This window comes from Cygnus atratus, chromosome 7 (assembly GCF_013377495.2).
Source record: "Cygnus atratus isolate AKBS03 ecotype Queensland, Australia chromosome 7, CAtr_DNAZoo_HiC_assembly, whole genome shotgun sequence".
In the NCBI taxonomy this organism is placed as follows: Eukaryota; Metazoa; Chordata; class Aves; order Anseriformes; family Anatidae; genus Cygnus; species Cygnus atratus.
Genome location: NC_066368.1, coordinates 35,361,371 through 35,383,844, shown reverse-complemented (window position 1 = coordinate 35,383,844; position 22,474 = coordinate 35,361,371). Strand labels below are relative to the sequence as shown.

At 33.5% G+C, this 22,474-nt stretch overlaps 1 protein-coding gene across 20 annotated transcripts in view; it reads right to left on the bottom strand.

Annotated features, from left to right (window-relative positions):
• KCNMA1 (potassium calcium-activated channel subfamily M alpha 1) overlaps positions 1–22,474 on the bottom strand; it is a 475,606-nt gene that overhangs the window by 133,369 nt on the left and 319,763 nt on the right. For 16 of the 20 annotated variants that reach the window (XM_050712032.1, XM_050712033.1, XM_050712043.1 and 13 more), the window contains 5 exons: positions 20,926–21,096; positions 19,180–19,271; positions 5,891–6,001; positions 3,878–3,983; positions 2,355–2,437 (listed from right to left, as the gene is read on the bottom strand). In XM_050712032.1, coding sequence (XP_050567989.1) covers positions 2,355–2,437; positions 3,878–3,983; positions 5,891–6,001; positions 19,180–19,271; positions 20,926–21,096 — 563 coding nt within the window. Of the gene's footprint in view, positions 1–2,354; positions 2,438–3,877; positions 3,984–5,890; positions 6,002–18,984; positions 19,077–19,179; positions 19,272–20,925; positions 21,097–22,474 lie in introns of all 20 variants that reach the window. The other 4 variants (XM_050712039.1, XM_050712038.1, XM_050712034.1 and 1 more) reach the window with 1 other exon arrangement.

The window sequence follows — 22,474 nt, the reverse complement described above, 5'->3', positions numbered from 1 at the left end:
TTGTCATATTTAGTGATTATCTTCGTTTCTTTGAATCAATGTAATCAAGTTTTCCAATGATAAATGTCTGAAAGGACATTTCATCCCCCCACCATTATTTGTTTATAGTTTTTAGACTTCTATCGTATTTAAACACCTTGAACGATGATTTTATTTGACATGAATCCAAGTGCAAATTCATCTTCATTTTTTCTGCATTATTCCTAAGCTTGATATCGAAACTGATATCTGAACTCTGAATTTATAACAGATAGGTCTACTTCCATAATCTGCAGCTGTTGCAGCTATTCTTCGTTATTTAATGAGGGTAACATATATTCAGCTGTGTACATATTGAAAATGTCTGGAAAGAAAATACTGTAGAACTGAATAGACTGATAATGTGTTAGGAAGAGAGAATGAAAAAAAAATGCAGTAAAATTAATGAAAGAAACAAGCCTTGTTCTGTATGTACAAACTTAAGAAAGAGGGAAAAAAAGGTATTCATTATTTCAATTTACATCATCTTGTAAAAGGACAAAATATTTATTCCTACTAATTTTTCATTTCTTTCTGAATTATTCAATTAAACATTCCATTTAATTGAATTAAATTCATTTAAATGTGAGAAGACACAAGAGAATTCCAGTCTTGAAATTACATTTTTGCATTTTATTACATTTAATGTATTAAAGGTATTAAACATGTTAAGAATGCACTAATCTGCAGCTGAAATACTTTTAATATATTTATGCAACTAACATGAAAAAATATATATTTTTTTGCATTAAAACACAAAAGCATGACTGAAAAATAAAATTAGGTATATATAAGCCCTGCCCCTTCCACAGACACCCATGTATCTTGTGCATAGTGAACTTTTTCTGGAGAAGTAGCTTTACTAAATTTCTTTTTATTTCTCCTATTTCCTTCAACTCCTAGAATGCAAACATCTGACAGACAAATAAAACTGGTTCATTGCACTGGTCAATTTTGTTTGAGAATTTTTTAACAGATCTTTGACGTTTTAATTTTTAAAAGGTCAGACTGGTCTCATTAAAACTAAGATCGTATGAACAAAACACAAAAAAATGGAATGGCTTAGTTTTACTGTAACTCTAGCTGCCGTCCACTAATTGACCCATTCATCCTCTTCCTTCAGAGAATACAGGGAGGAAGCAGGACAAGCTTTGGTGACCCCTAATATAATAAGTGACTTGCTAATCATCATTAAGCAATGTTAGTCTTCAGTGTTAAAAAGGAGGATGGAGCTTGGAGACCACTGTATCGTTGCTATCATGAAGTTCATACCTCACTTTCCCAAGTAGTGTGATTACTTGGGATAGCAGATTTACTGAGGAGCAATGAGGTATGAGGTGATCGAAGGTCCTTCTGTCCCGTTGTCAACACCAGCCCTTGCAGGGCATGCATTTATGTAATTTATTGTTGCAGCAGCACAACGACTTTTCCTTTCCTTTCACTTCTGCTGTTCCTGTGCGTAGTTATGAATACTTCAACTCTAAGGTCTACAAAATGACAAAGAGTACCAAAGCTCATGCTCCATGCAGCCATGTCATCCCTCTCCATGACATCTAGAAAAACTGAGTTCTTAAAGTAACAAACACAGCAAGCAATGAAGATCCAGAAGAGAGATGTTGCCTGCCAGTGGACTTGGAGAACATTAGTAAATTACTCTGCTGTAGGAACACAACAGTAATCACAAGCCAAATAACTGCAGCTGATTCTGTTTTGGATGCACTAGTTTGAGAACTAGTACTGTAACATGACCTGTAAGTGGTTATAACAAAGAAACGGAAAAGGTGCTACATAAAGCTTTCATGTCCCTTTTGAAAGGATGAATTTTTACCTACACCATGAAAATAGAGATTGACAGGCCATTTCTGAAAAAAAAGAGAAATTAAAATCTGTGTGATTCCTTCATTGACTTAGCAGAGAGGAATACATAAATTGTTAGTTGTTTACACAATTACAGTTAAACTATATTGGAAGAAGAGCAATCAAATATCTGAATATGGAAAGATACTGTAAATGAGAAAAAACGGCCAATATACAAAGTCCAAAACAAATACCCTGATTTCAAATTTCACTTTTGGTTCAGTTTTTCCTCTGATCATAATTTTCTCTTCTAATATGCTATTTATAAAACAGCTAAATTAAAACAGTTTAGGCAGGAATTTAAGGGGTTCTGAGACAATCTTAAAATTTGCCCCCTAAAGAAAACTCTGAAAATGGTCTTCAGGATCATTTATCAGCATTGATATTCAGATCAGCAATAAAGCTATGTGTGGCTATGGCCTATTTGAACACCAGAAGTTGGCTAATCAAACTTAAGAATTAAAAATTAATGACATTACCTCATAATATTGGAGGCATCTTCAGCATCTGGGTCAGCGCAGTATTTATTGGCAAGAATTAGGCACGCATCTGCTGACTCTATCTGAGACACCGAAGAAAAAGAAAAATAATTAGCAACCTCTGTTTTCAGCTATTTGTTCATGATGAAGCATTAGGGATTCCAACACTGCCATCCTGATTGTGAATGTCAGTTCATAATACTAATAAGAAAAAGTGTTACAAGACTTTATAAGCAACATGGGTGATGGCAACAGCTTTCATATACACATAGCAATTTCCTGAAGCTTGTTAATGGTGCTCAGACCAGGTTGATAGTTCCATTCATTACTACTATGTTGTATAAGCTAAAGCACGGAGGTTTTAATGGATATATCTTTTGCAATCAGATACTGAAATTTAGACCCCTAAATCCATAGGAAGTTGCTGTTATATTAGTACAGTGCTGCCACAAGTCCTGCAGTTTTGATTGGGAATTTAAGTATCTTCTTCTTAGAGACAGGAAGAGATGGCTGAACCTATGATTTAGAATCTGAGCACCAGTTTTCAGGAAGCACAAGGACGAGAGAACTTATCTGTTCACAGGACCTCTATGTTCATACAAACCTTAGCCCTTTTTAACTCAAAGCAGATGACAAAAGAATTTTTCATTGTATACAACCAAATATCAACACAAAAAAGGGTGTAACAGAGAACAAAATACCAGTATACAACTTCATAGTCATAATGAGAACACTGATGAACTGAAACACAGTATGTGTTGGGCTACAAAAGGTTAAGCAATTTCTGTAGCCAAACTGGACAGAAGACATGATTACTACTCCAGAAAGTGCTAACGCTGCATTAAAACCTTATTGGCTTAAGTAGCTGGTTTACATTCCATTTGAGGGAAATTAAAAAAAAATTAAAAAAAAGAAAAGAAAAAACAAGGTGGTGCTCTATCTGACAGACACAGCGTTCCATTTTTTTTCCTTTAACCTTCATGCTTTGCTTTAAAAGTACAAAAGAATTTACTACAGAGAATTCTAGACAATGAACTAACTCATTCTAACTACCAAATATCTTAAGTTGTATTTTTATCAGGATTCTAGAGAATAGAAAAAGGATTTGACTGGTGAAAAATCATTTTCTAATTGTTCTGATGAAGGTAAGACAGGAGCATTTTAAGCAATTACAGTAAGACAATGTTCTATTATATCAAACATTAATGTTAAACAGACTCTTGAACTAAACCCCAATGAATAATTCATAAAGAGTTCAATAGAATGGCATACAATGTTTCTTAAGTCACAGCATTACTGTAGCTTTGAAGATCTAAACATATAAAGAAAACAAGGTTTATGGACAGATGGACAGATATTGTAATATTGTAATTTATTAGACAAGCTAATACAAAAGGGGAAAACATTTTTGGGGGAGCACCTGAATAAAAATATCACTTTTTAGATATTATTTTATTAAAATAATGCAATGAGTAATTAAATAAATGTCAGGTAGCAGGAGAACAGAACAAAAGAGCTATTACCTTCACTCTTGCCAGGTCATGGGGATTAAGGACTGAACCCTGATAAAATTCCACCTGAGTGAAGTGTCGTTTAAAGAGAGCTTCCAGCTCAAGGTTAGGGGAGATACTGCATCGGGAAGAGGAAGAAAACACAAGAGCAAACAAGAATTCAGTTTCCATAACTGTCCCATTTACTTCATTTATTTATAAACTGACCCATTTATTTATTAGGTGCTCAGACTTCTGCTGATGCTTTTCCTGTGGTGTAGAAACAGCATGCAGTACTTAAAAGACAAATACTATACTGCTTACACTTCCTCTCTTCTGTCTACAGCACATCTGGCCCATTTAATTGTGCCACTCTGCATGTTCATCATTTGTCACTTTCTCACAGATGTGAATCCAGAAGAACTGGTGCAAAAGTTTGAAAACATCCTCTCACATTTTCCATAGAAATCATCTGCTAACGCAACAATCCTCTGCGTGTACCTACCACTCTCAAAACGGTTGATTGCATCAAATAAGAGAGCTCAGTGCGAAATCACTAAAATCCAGGAAAGGAATCCCATCAGGACCCCTGTAGCTTGTAAGAACTAGAATTAAAACAAACAATTTTGCTGTGACTTTCTGCCATAAACACACGACTAAATGGAAGAGCATCTATTATATAATGGGGCACAACCTTGGAAGTACTTTTCTTAAATAGCTGTGTTACAGGTGCATGAGATCATTCTGATGCCAGATGTTAAATTAATAAGCAAATAAAACAGATACATGCAAATATTTGTTGGGGGGCGGGGGGGGGGCGGGCAAGAAAAATAAATAAAAAAACCAGGCACAAATAAGTAGACAGGTGCTGAACTCCCTTTACATGCATATAGTTTCGCAGTTCCTATCATCATGATTTTCACTGTGGAAATTCACTTTCCTCTTGCAGTCCATTCCTGTTATTACTTAGAACTGGCAAACAAGAAAACGAATAAAGTAGTTCCTTGAGGATATCATCTGTAATTCAATTCAAAAGGTATAGATAAGAAAAGAAAAATAGTGCAAGTGCTGATTCTTAGTTTTCCAGCTTCATTTGTTGAATCATCACAAATGATCAGCTTTTAATAATTTTCTTTAAAAGGAATAAAAGTATAGAACTTGCTGCTAAATACAAAAATATCACTTATTCATAGTTTAAAGCACTTTGAAACAGATGCTATTCCGGATCAGAAAAGAATATTCATACTACCTCTCTCCCAAGCACATGGCTATTTCTAACAAATTCTTCCATAGGTACACCTATTTCACTTTATATCACTTGAAAGGCAGAGCCTGTAACTAACATCAACCACCTTAAGGCATTCTTCCAAATCTCACATGAAAAAAGTGCAAGAGACATCATGTGTAGGTATGTATACATGGGTAAAAGAACAGTACCAAGTATGGTGACAAGAATTTCTCTTCTACCTTCACTATAAAGTAATGCATCACATTTGTATTAAAACTACTTCTGTGCCTACATTTTTCTTTTTATAAATGTTTTGCAATACAAAATATGCACTTTTTCCTAGTGAAATGAAAGGTGAAAAAGTGTTTTCAGATAGCATAAGTTCATACAACACACAGCATTTTTCACTAGTTTTACAGATTTTACCAATTATGCTAGTTTCAAATGAATATTTTATGCTAAAGAACTCTCACACCTATTTATTAGTATTTCAATATATATTTTTTTTCTCATAATTACACTCCTATTTGAGATATCTAAACCACAGTTGACATGACTGGCTCTGAAGTCTGCTTGGAATACTCATACAAGTGGGCTTAGCAATGCATTACAAAACAATTGCACAAAACTTCTCTTTCTTCAAAATACCTTACACTGTTAAAAAAAAAAAAAAAAAGGAAAAAGAAAAAAGAAATTGCATACATTCATTTTATAGTTGTTTGGAGTTTGAAAGGTCCTATATCTTCCCCCACAAGATATGACTTAATTCAATGAGTTTTAGTAACATATGATAGGACTTATATTGAAAATTTACTCACTTATGGAGAAAGACGATTTCTACGTTGACATCATCCCTATCCTTGTGCAGGAAGTCCTTCAGGAAGTTGGACACACTTTCAAGTGTTATGTGACCACAGACAACTATGTGCCTGTTACAGAAAAATCAGAGTTAATTTTGCAAAGAAAGTAAAACAAGCAAGAAAAAAAGCAAAGAAAACAGTAATTTATTGGCCAAAAGAGTATTAGTCATCTTGACATTTCTCTAACACCTATTCCACAAAGTCAGAAAAAATAAAACATCAATTCCAAAAGGTGATTTGCAATTCAAAATACATATACATTCTCACCTGCAAAGATTACCATCAACAAACCATTTGGTCAAGCGTACTGCACATTTAAGAGCAAGTGGCATCATTTATATACATATTTATATGCTGTATCACACCAAGTCCATTTCAGAGTCATATTTCTCTATTTTATACACATTTTTTAAAAATCTTTACTTCCTTTACCGAGAGATACTATTCAAAAAAATTTTTATGACATAACGAGACAACAAATCTCCCTAAAATTATTCTATATTTTCCACAGTTAAAAGCTGACAGTTAGGCCAATGAAGGCAGCACAAAGCTTGCCAATTATAGGCCATAAGCAATAAAAAAAAAATCCTGCTGTAAGTCCTACAGGGAGAATACATTACAACAAGAAATCATTAATTAACACAATATTGCAATAGATTGCTTAAAGAACCAAAGCTTGCACATACTGAGGTTACAAAGGTTCCTTATACTCAACATTTTTCCATTTATACTGAACAGATGTATCTGACTATGCAAGATGGAAGCACATACCAACATATACATTCTTGAATTATACAAGAAGCTGAGGAAAAGGCCTAGGAAATTGCACTCTTCCTGACTTAATGGATCATTGTTCCTTTACTATTGTAAAGCAAAGTCCAAAATGTTCTTGATTAGAATATCCTACATTATCTCTCAGTTTCCTTCATGGAATAAACTCAACCCATATTCCATTACTCTGTTTTATGACAGATGGTGATTTTGATATGCCTAGTGCTAATACTTCCAATTATCACGTTGCTTACAGAAGTCAGGAAGACGGTGATACAGACAATTACTGAACTAAGAGAAAGCCAACTTCATTACAGTCATATGGTCTACACACAAATGATTACAAAGACATAATTTCACAAACTTATAAGAGCACTTGAGCTGCCAATCTGAAGCATGGTATTTCAAAGGGAAAAATTAGACTGCCCAACTCTCACTTATTTCACAATTATTCTGTGGACAACTCAGTAATGCAGAAACCCCACAGGCTGGAAACAACAAATAACAGGTGGCAGCAATGATTACTAATGTAATGGGCCTGTTCTTGCTTCATAATTTGGTGCTTGATGAAATGTGTGTGAAAATTGCACAGAACTCATCGGAAAAAGGATAATGATGCAGAGCAGAGAATAAATCAACAGCATATATCATGCAGTAAATAATATCACCATCACTGTACTGTTACTTTTCCATTGGTTCAGGTGGTCACTAGGAAAGCAAAACACAGTATTATACCAGTCCAGCACACTTTATGGTATTTTTCTACTACTACCACTTCTATAAACAGCATAGGACAGTTTTAAAGGCTTATTTAGAAATATGATAATCTCAAACACTCCTCCTGCACAAGTTCTCAGTGACATCACCAGGCCTCAGATATAATTTTAGACATAGTAACCATAAAAAACTTATATTTTTCATTCCTTTTGACAGGAAAAGAATACATGTTGATATGAGATATTTAACATATGACTCCAAACTATGAACTTTTATTGTTAAACTAGCTATCTGGAGTGTCAGCTTTGGATTCAACAAGATTTAGCTCAATCTTAACCTAAGATTTTGGTGCAGGAAGTATACAAAGCACTGCATGCTTCTCAGACTGTAAGAACTTAAAAGCACAACATCCCTAACTTCAAGCTTTACTGTTTTATGATGTAGTAAGCACAATATCAGAAAACAAGACAAAATATATTAGTTCATACCTTTTTGGTGCAAAGGGTCCCAGAGGTTTCTTCTGGGATCTTTAGAGCTTGGCAAAGTTTCCAGCAGCCTCTGTGCTGCATAAAACCATGCCTGCATTCCCATTCTGAGAAGCACCTTTCCGCAGTTTCCCTAAGGGATCAAATCACCTGAGCTGCTGGCACTGCGTGTGCGTGTATTATTGCGCATACAGTCTGATCAGAGGATAATAGCCTTTAATATAGGGCAAGATATGATTTCAAGCACTAAGATTCCCACCCTACCAAATGGATGAATGTCCATGCATTAATGAATCCAATACATCATTGTAACTAGAATTTTTCAAGAAAGTTCAGATTCTGAAAAGATGTTCAATACCTTTGTGGGTTTTTTTTTTTTCATCATTAAATTCCACATTTTGAAAATATGGACTAACCAATGAGAAAAACTGCAGAACAGACAGAGTTTGTAGCCCAAGTTAATCTATTACAGAAGAAATTTTCATAGGATTGCAAGATTACAGGATAAATGACGTTGGAAAAGACCTCCAGAGGTCTTCTACTCCAAAACCCTCCCCGAAAAAGCAGCTGCATTTGGAACAATAATTCACTCTTGCTATGATTCTCATTCAGTACGGTTTCATACCAATCTGATTCAGTGAAAATAAAACATTTGGCTGTCAAATACACTTGCATTTGAGCATCAGGACTGATTATTTTGGAAGTGTCAGAAGGCATCTGCACCATGTGTTCATTTTTGCACTCTGATTTTGGGTTATTTAGGCATTATCCTTTCTTCCTGTCTTTGCTGTTCTTATATAGTGCAAGACAGCATCCTGAGCAGTGATTGTAACAAAAAACCGTCCTGGTTTTCAAACAATGTTTTCTGATGAGAGACTAACATTAATTTTTGGTTGGAAACTCCCACAAAGAAATCTCCTTTTACCATAAATTATATTTTTGCTTAGAAGTAGAAGAAATTGAAAACAGATTTCCTATTTGCCCAGAGAGAGTTATTCAGTACATTATCTTAGAAAACTAAGAGAGTTTATATTGCTCCAATCTGTCCTGTGTATGATCTGAAGATTTATAGCTTCCTCTGTTTGTGCCAATAAGCATTCCCTTTCCATGCACCACCCAGTTTTTGCATGCACCATGAGGTAAAGTAAAGCCAATATATTGGATATCTTTTGCTTGCAGCTGGAGGTGCTTGGTAGGAAAATACTGTATTAATAACTTTGGTTCAACTGAAATGTCTAACCTCTGCATTTGGGTTTTGTTTATGAAAATCCTCAGAAGTAATACAGCATTCATCTAAATTATTATTTTCTTTTTGTTATTTAAAAATGAAATTTAGAATTTTCCCTATAATATTGAAAACCAAACGTCATGATTTTAGACATTTTCATTGCTGATAAGTATTCAGGAGGACTACTACTTCTGTAAAGTAACAGTTGTCAGTGCAACTGCATCAGAGGCAAAATTTGGTTAATATAAGAATGGAAATCCATACTACACAATTGTAATGTTGCAAAAATCATATTTTACGGAGAATACAAAGCCTATCAGGGGATATATGTTATCAAACAATGTGTCTGACTAATCCATTCTTCTCCCATATCCATCTTCCTAATGGTCATTAATTACCAAATACAGAAGAAGAGTACACTTATATAAAAAAATTATTCTACCCAGCTGAAATTCTCTACAGTACCTTATTTTTTTCCTCTCAAGTACTGACAATGAAACATCATCTAAAAATGCAATAACTCCTTATAAACTAAACAATATTGCTGATATAAGGTCCCTACCCACCACAAATACAAATAGTTTCAGGAAGAAAAAATGAAACAAGCAAAAGCTAAAACATCTAGAATTCCAACATGAGATAATTGAGAACATATGCTTAATCCATGTAAATAGCACTGTAAATGAAAACAGATCCACTGTGAACATGATTCTTCAAAAAGGTTCTTTACGTGGTTCTTCCTTCAGAGGACACAATACAAAATGTAAATCTTTTGCCTGTTTATTTTGAAAGAAATTATATCCATTTTATTGGAACAAGTATAAAGAACTTGAAAAAACTCACTTTAACTAGTCTGTCATAATAAATCAAAGATAATAAATAGAAAATCCTGTTCAGCATTCAGTTGAATACACGGTGTTCACTTGTCAAGTAACAAAATATGGCACATATTGATCTAGATGTCTCTATAAAACTATAATATTTATATCAAAAACATGTGCTCAGATATCTTTATCATCTTTCTGCTTAGTTTTCTGATCATACCTTCAACTATCAACCATCTCAATTCTTTTTTTGCATACCAGTAGCAGACTGCTGTGGTTGAAATCAACATGTCCTTCTAAAGCCTAAGTGGTTTTTTTATCAACAAAGGACAGGTCTCAGTCACTTTGTCTTCCTAACAGAAGTCAATAAATGTCAACAGATTCTGTAGATATGATCTTCTTGTTTATCTGTTAGATCAGCATTCTTTAAATATACTAATGTATAACACATTGCTAGCTGCTTGTGCTTTTATGATTTACCCCAATATTAAGACACTATTAATTCAGTTCAATTAAGTGATAATTCTACACTTGTGCTTGTGTCTCTCCCCTTATTAGTCAGTTAAACACATGCCTTATTTTAATATAAACTCCTCTCTCAGACTAATACAGATAGAGTAATAGGTGATGTACAACCATGATTTGATGTTTTTCTCTTTCTTCACAGAAGACTTGATGAAGCTCTAAGGACCACTTACTGCTAATATTGGCTGTAGCCAATGTGTACAGTGAGACTTTCAAATAGCCAGAATAATATATTACAATATTTTAACCATAAAAAACCAAACAAACAACAATAACAAATCTTGACTATTACGTATATGACAAAATCAAATACTGAGAACCATCCACCTGGAGTGGACACTTCTGGACAAAATAAAAATATATATATTTAAAAAAAAAAATCTGTTTTTATCTTAACCTACAAGCTTCTACTTTTTTCTGATTCTCTCCCCCATCCCACTCGGGAGGAAAGGTGAGCGAACGGCTGTGTGGTGCTTAGCTGTCAGCTGGGTTAAACCACAACACCATCTGTAAACTCTCTATTCTCTCATAGAAATTATCTATTCTTTCCAACAGGTTCTGCACTCTTCAGATTCTTTCATACATTATGCATGAAGAAAAAGGAATTAGTTAATATCAGAAAACACTCAAAAGTGCAAGATATACATTCAGTATAGACTATACTATATAGGTCAGTGGATCATACATCAGATTAAAATAAACGGAAAATCATTAATGTCACTCATTTAAACGTTACCTCTGATGCAGACATGAATTTACTGTGTGATCAATATATGTATTAAGAACCAAGAAGAAATCATTTCAATTTCTTAAACTCAAACTTGTTAATGGGCACAACAAATGTACAGCCACATACAAGACCCTGATTAGTTGTGAATTATGACAGCTACAAAACTGCAGCAACCACACATATATATTCAGGTTTCAGTCTTGCTCAATGAATATTGGTGGTATGTCACTGGCAACACTTAAATGCTAGAAAGTGTTTTTCTGAACCACATAGAAATAATACAGAAGAATTCTGTTATGTAGGTTCTCAAATATTTCATGCCCACCAAAGTGAGATTTGTACTAGAGAAGAGGCTTATAGAGTGCATTTCAGTGACTTTATTCCTGGATAAATGGCACACTCCTTTGTTTAAACTGCATATTACAGTGTGCATCTAAGTCTGTTTGCAATAGCATGTTCTCCTAAGTGATTCACTGTGAGCTTCTTTATTTCAGCTTCCTTGCTCAGGTACAGTTAAATGAAATTACCTTACATTATTATGATCTAAGAACTTGTGCAACACTTGTCTATAAAGCAAGTTAAGAAAGAAAAGTCAATATTCTTAGCTTGATGCATGCCTATGAAACTGCGATAATAATAAGAAAATACAGTAATTTGTTTCTGCTGGGGTCTGGATTAGACAAGAGGCTTCCACCAATTTAAAGGACGAAGACTCATTCTTTCATTCAGTCTTGATGGTACTATCATCCCTATCTACAGTACTTCTACTTTCATAAAACTACCACAACATTAGACACAACACACCTGCATCACCATGAGAAATTAGTGCATAATTTAGTATAAAAAGAAGCAGTTAAAACTGTTAAATGTTACTGCATATACAAGAGGTCCATACTAGAAAACTTGTAGTGCAACACAGGAGTAAACCATACCTCCACTGTTATCATCTCACCTGCAAACAAACTTTAATCTGCTGCTATAATCACACAAAACCCTAGGCTTCCTTGTACTATTTTGTGCAGCAGGTTATCAGACACCAGACACACCCTGTTATTATTTATGAAATTCATTATATTTTCTTCTGAATTAATTGTTATGCTTCCACCATTATTCTTCTTCAAAGTTGCCTTATGGGTTTTTTTGAATGCTCAATAAGCCTTTATAGACAATGCAGAAGGTAGCAAAGGCTTTAAATTTTTTGAGTATTTCATTCACGACCAGAGCCAGTGCATTTCTTTCCACTGAAATCACCCCAAAGTGTCATGACTGATTTTCTGCAAGAGCACCTGAGAGGAAACAAAGAAGTCATAATTCCTTAAAACTTGCTGATTAATTCACCAGTTCTGGCATAACATGTTCCCTTTCGTGGAATGTCCACACTGAAAATCATGGCTTATATATTTTGTGGAACATGGTAAATCAGCGAATTTATAGAACAGAGTCAGTCTTTCTTGGGACAAAATTTGGACAGCAACAACTGCTACTTTGATGCCTAACCAAAAAAGCTTTTTCAAAGTTTAGACAGAGAGAAGGAAAGTTGAATTTTTTTACACTTTTAACTAGAAGTATAAAATTGTTCAGGATCTGAACGTGATTTGAGACCTAGAAGACTCTTAAAAAAAAAAAGTCATAATATTGTTATATATCACTTCCCACACTTCCCTTCTTGCTTTCACAAGAATGGATATAGTTTAATAAGTAAGCAAAAATGAGGGGAAAAGTCTGTCCTATTAGTTCTATCTGTCAGTCTATTTAACACTCATCAGATTTTCTTTATCACTAAGTGAGACTTCATTTGAAACAGTGGGATTAGAAGAATGGCTAGCAGATGGGAAATAGAGACACCCCTGGGGATCATAATGCAATCCATGTCACATTCTCTTACTACAGTCTCATCCCACTGGAAAATAGTATCTTACATATTGTATCAAATTATTTAATATAATCTAATGTCACTTTCTTTGGAGCTATGACTCTCATTACTGTTGCAAGTGGACCTTTGCCAAAGTATTTGGATAAGCTTAAAAAAAAAATTGTTCTAATTTTTAATCAAATTCAAATGTCTAACGAATCCAAGATGGTCTGTCAACTTAAATTATCTGTTTGTCTTTCTGTTTACCATATCTATCTGTCCGCAGTTTTTATTTTTCTCTGTGAAGTTTAGTTATTGAATCCCATGTTTCCTTCTGGAAGGAATCTCTAACAGATGATTCTTCCCATTGACATACTGATGATTTGCTAATTTATGGCTTGTAAACTTCAGAAATCTGAAGAAATCTCTGGGAAGCAGAGCAGATCATGAGAGAAGGGAAACAGGAGATTTGAATAGCTTATACAGTAAAGAACTGTGATGCCATTAAAATACAATGTTTAATCTTGAACATTAGAGTAATGTGTCAAGATCATTTAAAACATCTTTTGAAAATTTAACAAAGTTTAGTTTACTTACTATCAGGGCAACAAATAATAATAAAATTCCCTTTCACTGTCTATATTCATGTGAAGCCATGTTGTTGCCTCATAAAGAGTTTTCATTGGAGCTGATAGGAACATTGCATACAGAAGGAAAAACATTTTAGCCCATGAAATTAAAAGGTAATAATTAAATGCAGAGGAAATAATGGAAAAGACAAACAAACAAACAAAAACCAGCAACAACAAACACATTAAATTATCCAGACCCTCTTTCAGTCCATCAGTTTACCAATGTTGTTTCCATCTGTTTTCTAGAGCTTTGTGCAGGCTAACTTAAAAAAGCTAATGCCTTCAAATGGAAAATACTTCGCAGAATTAAAATCCAGTCTGATCATATGAACACATGAATACAAAAATGAAAAAACTTATTAAGAACAATCTTGATTCTCAAATAAATGAGTAAATTCAGAACAAAAAGTTAATTATAAATTACCAGATGTAAAACATATCTGAATCTTTAACCAAATCTCAGACGAGACCTGGATAATATGAAGGTTAAAAATAAATGAATAAATATGTGTTTATATATATATACGGCTTAAAAGGAATAACAGACTATTTTTAAAGCCCTATTCTGGCTAGGACTGAAAGTGTAAGTTCCAAACATCACAAAAAGCACATTAGCAAAATTTTAGTGATCCCCAAACCAAAAGTTTATTGAAGAAAACCTCACTCATGTATGACTTAAAGCTTGAATTCTATAGTTAAAAGAGGTTAGCTGGAGCACTTCTGAAAAGCATCCAAAGCCAAAGTGATCACTGCCTCTTCCATCCTTCCAGATGTATGCATGCATGAGCTAACCTGTAAGCTTATTGCTCTTAGTCTAAAAAATAATAGTCTACCAGCACGATGAAATTCATAATAGCATGATCTTTTCATCCCTCTATGATACTTCAGTTAAAAAGGACCCCTTCAACACTATTTCATGAGCTCTACAGACAAGTAACAAAGAGCCTGAAAAGAGTAAGTCATCCTGAAAGTCTCAAAGAGAAAAGAGCTAAATGTGGATAGCATGTACGGAACTGGCTAATGGCCTCAAAATTATTCAGAAGAATGGCAAATATTAATATCATTAACATTCAAACTGTATATCATTTCAGTTTGTTAGTGATGAAAACAAATGTCAAAACTAACCAACCAAAAAAAAAACCATAAAACCTCCCCTGCTTTTATATATAAATACATATTATTTTCTAAACTGATGTCTAATCTAGACCTTTCTAGAGCTTTTATAATATTGTAATAAATAGATCACATCTTTTCCTTCTCCACCCCACGACTTGTTACATCTAGCTTTTATCTCCAGTATTTTGTCTATTAAAAACACTAGTTATTAATGATACTAGTTTTTCACTAATTTACTGAACATTTACTTTATTTCCTTACCTTCTGCATTAAGCAGATTTTATGTCTATGTTAATAAGATTCTATGTCCTATAGAATATTGCAGATATTTTTCACTGCAATGACATTATCCTTAGTGATGAAGCAATTAATAAGAATTTAACTTTCATTATAAATTTTTGTCTACTTTGTATTTCAAAAGCATTCATCATCTTCAGAAAGCATAAACTTGACTCATTTAAGTCTCACAAAAATTCTGTCAGGTAGTTACCAGTCTATTACAATAAATAATATTTTTCTATAATACTAAATGTATTTTATTATATCAGTAAAACATTGGCTAATATATAAAGAATATAACATGCATTATCTGCTTTGCAAAAATTATTTCCACAAAATGTAAAATCATATACTACAGAATTAATCCACAGAACTGGATGGAGAGACAGGAAGTAGAAACAGCAGTAGTGACTGATGTGAGCAGTAGTGGCTCATGTGATATAACAGAAACTACATAGAAAACTATTTAGAAAATTATGGAGGTTACTCTATTGTTATCGTAAGATACCTCTTAGGAACATTCAAAAACAATATTTTTCAAGTTCTGATTGCTTCTTACATCTGAATTTTATTTTACAGTTACATCTTAGATATCTTAGATTTTTATTTATTTATTTTAATATCAAAATATTTTCTGTCTTTGTAATTACAGCCTGGTTTCCATGTCATTTCTATTTAGCAGTGATTCTAGCAAGAAAAAATTGTTTTGCGTAAAACTAAACTAACTAAACTTAGAAAGCCCTTTTTTTCTTCTCTACTGACTATCTGATTCGGTGTATCAGGACACAGTAAGACCTTTAGAGAGTCTTCTGATGAACTGATCTGTGCACAGTAGCAAAGCAGCTGTTTAACACTAATCTCGTTACCTATCAGATCTCACTGCTTACAAATCTGAAATTCAAGGATTATTATCCTTTTGAGTAACTTTTTTCTTTTTTTTTTTTTTTTCCCCACTTGGTTGCAATTGTGACAATTAATCATCAAATGATGCCTGTCATCAAATGTGTATGTTTGATCTTGGTCACATTTTGTATAGATATGCTGGTATGCATTTTGCCGAATATGCAACAGCGAGTACTGTTGCTGTTTTAACAGATGAAACTTCAGTCAAAGGCTGTAATAATATTCCTACTTTACGTTCTGTGAGACCTTAGAAGTCTCATTACAGGAATACATTATTAAGCAGAGATTATAAATCAAATTAAAAAAAAAAAATCCCTGTGGAATTTTGTAACAAAGCTATCTAGTATCTAGTAGATTTAACCAGTGATAATTGCATACAGAGAGAGAAGTATGTTTCTTTATTGTGGGAAATTATTCCTATACAGTTTATGAGACCTTTGGGGACCTTACTGGCTGAAAAATAAAACGAAATGTGAGATTAAAATTGCTGGTGTTTTCTTTTTTTTTTTTGTTCTCCCTTTAGGAAGTGGAGCCTGTAGAACTTTTCATGCATACATTCCATCTCCCAGTTCAACAGTTACAATTCTTGAGCAAGACTCTCCTTGTAGTAATAAAGCATACAGTGCAATCCTTAAAAGATATGAAATCATATGTTAATTTTAACTACCCATCTAAATTTTTAATAGTCATATAGAAGCATGTTATTCCACAGACAAAATTCATGAGGACGCATTATATATATAAATACTACAAAGCAGATTCCATGTACTTATCTATTTTGGATAAAGAATTAAAAGTACACACATTTAATATTTTTATAGTTGAAACAATCTCTTTCAACAAAATTTAGCTGCTTTCATTTTCTACATGCATTTAATTTTATCTGGAAATTTTCTGACATTAGAAATAGAACAACTGTAGTTTCTCATTATGTTTGCTGCCAGAATCTATGCTTGGTTGTTCAACTAAAGACCTTATATTGCTAATTACTACCACATGCCCATATCCCAAGCAAAGGAAAACGTATTGGTTCTGACAATCCATTCTCTCATCACTGAATTCCAAATGAAAACTTAAATTTTGGCCAAACATAACATTTCATCAATCTTGTTCTACTGACTGCAAAAGCAACATCAAACAGGGATTGTTAATAGCTTTTTACTGTGCAGTTCCCAAGCTTAGATTCTCTGATGAAAGACCCACATGAGCAAAAGACTTCTTTTAACTACTTAGTAATTAACATTTGAACCAGAAAACAATGCATGAAGTAAATTGAACATTTCGTATGTTGATGACAGAGCTGAGTTCCAATTGGCAAGTTATATGGGCAGTAGAGGTCACCAGAGAAAGCACTAATGACAGTGAGCTAAAAACAAACAGATAGTGCATATAAAGACAAAAAGAAAAGGTGAGAAATTAAAATGAAGCATGCCCCAAAGCTATCAAGAAGCCTTCGATCTAGAGTTGAGGTTTTCAGGATGTGGGGTTCTGACTGAAGATCAAGTCCAAGTTCAGAGATATCTGAGCAATGCTAGGTACTAGTGACAATGTAGAAGAGGGGAGACTACAACTCTGTATGCAAAATAGTTTTAAAGCCATATTTACATCTGCCATAACTCTTTTGTAGCTTCAAAACCAAAAATGTAAATTCTCCATTTGAAAAAGCTCTCTTGAGAAAATAGGTATGAATACAAGTATGAAGCTGAGTAGGCCTCTGTTACAAATAAACATTTTGGGAAATTAATGACACTTCTTTCAGAAATACAGTGCAAGTTTCCAACATTACTGTTTGCCAGAAAAAAAAAAAAAATAAAAACAAAACCAAACAACTTTAGACATTTGAGGGTAGCTTAAAAATAAAATTATTGAAGTTGTCATTTATATGCCTATTATTCGTTAAACAATATTATAAGATATAACTAACAACAAAAAAAAATTGATCTATCTAACCGGCGATGTAAATCAGTACTCTTGAATTAGCTCTGTGGGGCATTTGCAGTCTTTCTGCTCCACAAAGAGGAGAAAGAATTTACTAACCACAATACACATCTATGAAATGAAGCATAGGTGATGATTTGAAAGGAACAAGGAGAAAATCATATCTGCTTGAAGTACAGAGAGGGACAATTAATTAGATATGTGTCTTGGAGATCTTTCCCATTGTTCTATGGAAGCGATTTCATATAACTTGTTGTTCAGGGCAAATGTATCTCTACCAGTGAATTTCATAATGATATGTAATGACACAGAGGATGGCAACGTTAATGGTGATATAAAGAAGAAAATAATATATCTACAAGTACATCTAGTTCATTAAAGGCTATACACCATCAGATCTAGATGCTGGGAATGCCAGAAAGAGCTAGTTTTAACTTGGTAAAGAAACAGGCTTTCAAAAGAAATGTAATGAACTAATGTGGTCTAATAAAAGACAGCTGTTGCTACAAGCCAAAAATACTATTTTTATTTTTTTCTCATACTTCATTGATACTAAGGCTACTACTTTCTCTTCTTAAGATAGACTTTACAAGGTTAGTGGAAGAGAATCACTTTAAAAACCCCTCGTCATAGATACTAAAACTATGATTTTGTGCAATATCCATTTGCAGTTAATAGTTGGTGCATGAAATCTGAATCTGTTTTTTGAACATTTTTCTTATTGAAAGATTTCTTATTGAAGATTATTCTTATTGAAACAGCACTATTAATTGTCTGACAGAGTTATGGAATAACCTAATCAACATAAATGTCTTCTTTTGCTCAACAGCAAACTGGAGTTTTGTAGTCTGAGTGGTATCCAGGTTCTCTTGGAGCAGGGCCAAAATGTTGTGACTTGTACCGTAGCATAGCCCAGGTCTCTATAGTGTGACAATTCTCTAGTGGTAACATCTGATGTCAAGGAATACAGCCTTTTAAGCTGTAAGTCAGCTATTACCACCTTCAGGGGCTGTTCAAAGTCACACAACCACACCTGGTCTTTTTTGACTTACTTTCTGCCTCGAGTTGAGTTAAAAATCCCGCCGTATTTCTTCCGATTAAGGATGAGAGCAGCAATTTCTGGCACGTAGCGAGCAAACATTGCCTACATGCATGAAACAAAAACACAAAAAAAAAAAAAAAAAGAAAATGGCATGCAGAGAGTGTTCTACTGCAGCAGAGGCAGCAGAGCCTCTTGGGATACTTACTTTCTTCCACTAACCGCACTATAGGAACCACCATATTTCTTGCGGTTTCCTATTAACTCTATGATTTCAGGGACGTAGCTGGCAAACATGGCCTAAGAAGAAGATAGGAGATAGAAGAAAAGACTAAAAAGAGAGGCCAAAGAAAGGGGGATGATGAATATTTTCAGAAGATATATATCTTTAAGATCTGAAAATGCAAAAGAATTAGATCTGGGAAGGTGTTTAAAAAGAAAATTTTAAAAATGTGAAAGTTCTTATCAAACAAAACATGAGGGTTCAATGTAAAAGTTGGTCTTGGAGAAGGTGCATACTTTATAAATTAAGAAAATGGTCAAAAGAGGAAAAATGGGCTCACAAAACAAAACAAGAACAAAATGAATTCAAACTGCTATCTAATCATAAAGTACAGTTATGTTTAATTCTTCCTGTAAAGGGGAGGGGAAAAAAACTATCCATCTCCACTGCAAAAAACAAAACCAAAAACAAGTATTACCATAACGGTTGCATTTCTATTTTAAAAGACAGACTTGTTCCCCTGTGATTAGGATTTAAACAAAGACAAAAAGATGTAGTCAGGGTCAAACCCCCTGCTGAGAAACAAAACAGTCACCACCACCCCCCAAAAAAAATAGGAAAAAAAAACCAAAAACAAAAGTTTATGTTTTTTAAAAGGATTGGAATAACATATGATAGGAAAAAAAAAAAAAGGTTTTATGGAGAAAAAAAATATTCTGCCATGTTTTGTCCAACAAACATCTTCCTTGTGGCTGGATACTTCGAAGAGCTACTGCCAGTTGGCATGGTCTCTCTCTTCATATGTCAATAAACATAGATGGGAACGCATATATATATGTATTTGTGTGTCTGACATATATGGCATTCATAACATCAGTTATATACATATCACCTTTGTAAGATGTATGTATACGTGAAATCAATATATAAGAGTAAAATAACAATACACGTGTATGTATGTGAATTAATATATATTGTTAGTCATCTGTAAAGCACTTACCTTGCACTGTGTGAATATTAAAATGAACCTTGCTGTTTTAGAGAGAAACATTTCAACAGGCCCCATAATATTATTAATATTGATACATAATAGAAAAGTTGACACAAGACAAGTAGCAGCTTTGGTGCTATGTATGTACATGACAAAGAACACCAGAATTTGCTGATATAAAAGGATACTGGCTATGGCCATGCTTTGTGTGATAAACTGTGAGTTAAAATTGTGTTACATGACATGAAAGGATGTTTGAAATTAAAGAGAATGTGGTTTGCCATCATCAGGATCAGGCAAGCCGCTCTTTAAGGCAGTCCAAGGCCACAGTGTTTGTTGGAATTCTGGGAAGGAACACAGAAGGGTGGGTAGACTTCTGAAACCGCAAAGTGCCTTTAAGTAACAACAGCATCCTCAAAAAATGCCCTACACTCGGTTACTGGAAAGTAAAAAACTAGGAATAAGTGTATAAGTGGAAATGCTAAAGCACTTCATGTATTCACATGCATTATGCATTTAAGTGGGATAATAACAATTCTGACTCCACTAACTGACAAGTTCTGCCAAATATTAATCTACAGAAAAAATATGGTGTGCATTAAACTTATTTAAGAGTTTAATATTTAATTTTAATTTACTAAGCCAGATATTATTATTTCTTCAATTATAACACTGAGATATACAAGGTCAAGTTTTAAGGTAGAAGGAATAAATAATAAGTAATAAAATTATTATTTTACCAATCCTCCAAGGATGAAGAAGACCATGAAAAGGCGACCAAGGGTTGTTTTTGCATAAACATCTCCATAACCAACAGTGGACATTGTAACCATCAGTAAATAAACGCATTCCCAATATGTTAGCTGTTGATTATTTTGGAAATTTTCCCATGGATCCCCTGAGTTCTCCACCTAAAATGTACAAGAAAATATGTAATAATTAAAGAAGTAACAAAAATTAACTCTATTGATAAAGAAATATATATATCAGCATGTAATATAAACTCTGGATCCTTTCCTTTGATTTATTTTGAAGAAACAGAGAACCTAAGCCTGTCCTTATTATAGCCTTACAGTTCTTTTGCCAATATGCGTAGTCTTGCCACTCATACTATTTATGGAAAACATTTTTTCCAATCACTACTAAATAATATAAATTACTTAAAAAGAACAATAGGGTTCATTTCATACCAGTTTGTTCAGATATTCTCCCATCTATATTATTTCTAATGGAATCATACTGCTTAATGTTTTTGTTTTGAAACATGCAGTTATTAATAGCATTAGCAACATGCTAAGTTCCATGATGCACTACCACAATAGCATTTTTCCAATTTTTATTGGAAAGCTATTGTATGTGACAAAGGTAAGTTATAAATTTATCAGTGGGAAAGGAGTATACCCTCTATAATTTCTGTAAAAATTTGTTCCACAGTAGGAAGCCTGGAGTTTGAGAATTCCTACAGCAGAGATGTTAAAAAAATAATAAAAAAAAAAGTATACTACAAAACAAAACATCCAAAGCTTCCTAAGAGTGAAAATTAAATGCCAAACATTTCTCCCTGGTAACCATTGATAGGACATTTGTGAATGGCACAAAGCTGTGCCAGGGGAATTATCAGGCTACACACTAGAAAAAATTATTTACAATGGGGGTGGTCAAACACCCAAACATACGCTTCCTAGCAAGACAGTTGATGCCCCATGCCTGTCAATGTTCAAGTGGCATTTAAATAGTGTCCTTAATAATATGCTTCAACTTTTGGTTAGCTCTGAAGTGGCCAGGGAGCTTGACTTGATGTTTCTAAGTCTCTTCCAAGTGAACTATTTTATTCTATTCTAAATGACTTCTGGGATAATTAGAAGATAAACAACTGAATTTAATGTTATATAGGTGAACATAGCACAAGGTAATTCAAGTGAAGTCAATTAAATTACTGTAGATTAGCACCAATATCATCAAATTATAATATTACTCCAAAACCATTCCAGAATGACTTATTACTACTAGCACCTCAAAATTTTCCTGATTCTAAGTTGGTCTTAAAATGTTCTTAGTGGACAAACACTTCAAATACTTAAACATATTTAATTATATTGATTAAATAATTTAGGAAAAGCTATTGGTTTTAAATGCATACAATTGACATATACCTTTCATATAAAAGAATATTAAAATTTATGAAAACATAAATAATTCTATACTAAGTATCTTACATTTTTCAGGTATTTTTAAGTGCAGAATAAGAATTTATGAAAAAAAAATCTGTATTTAGTGAAAGATGCATCC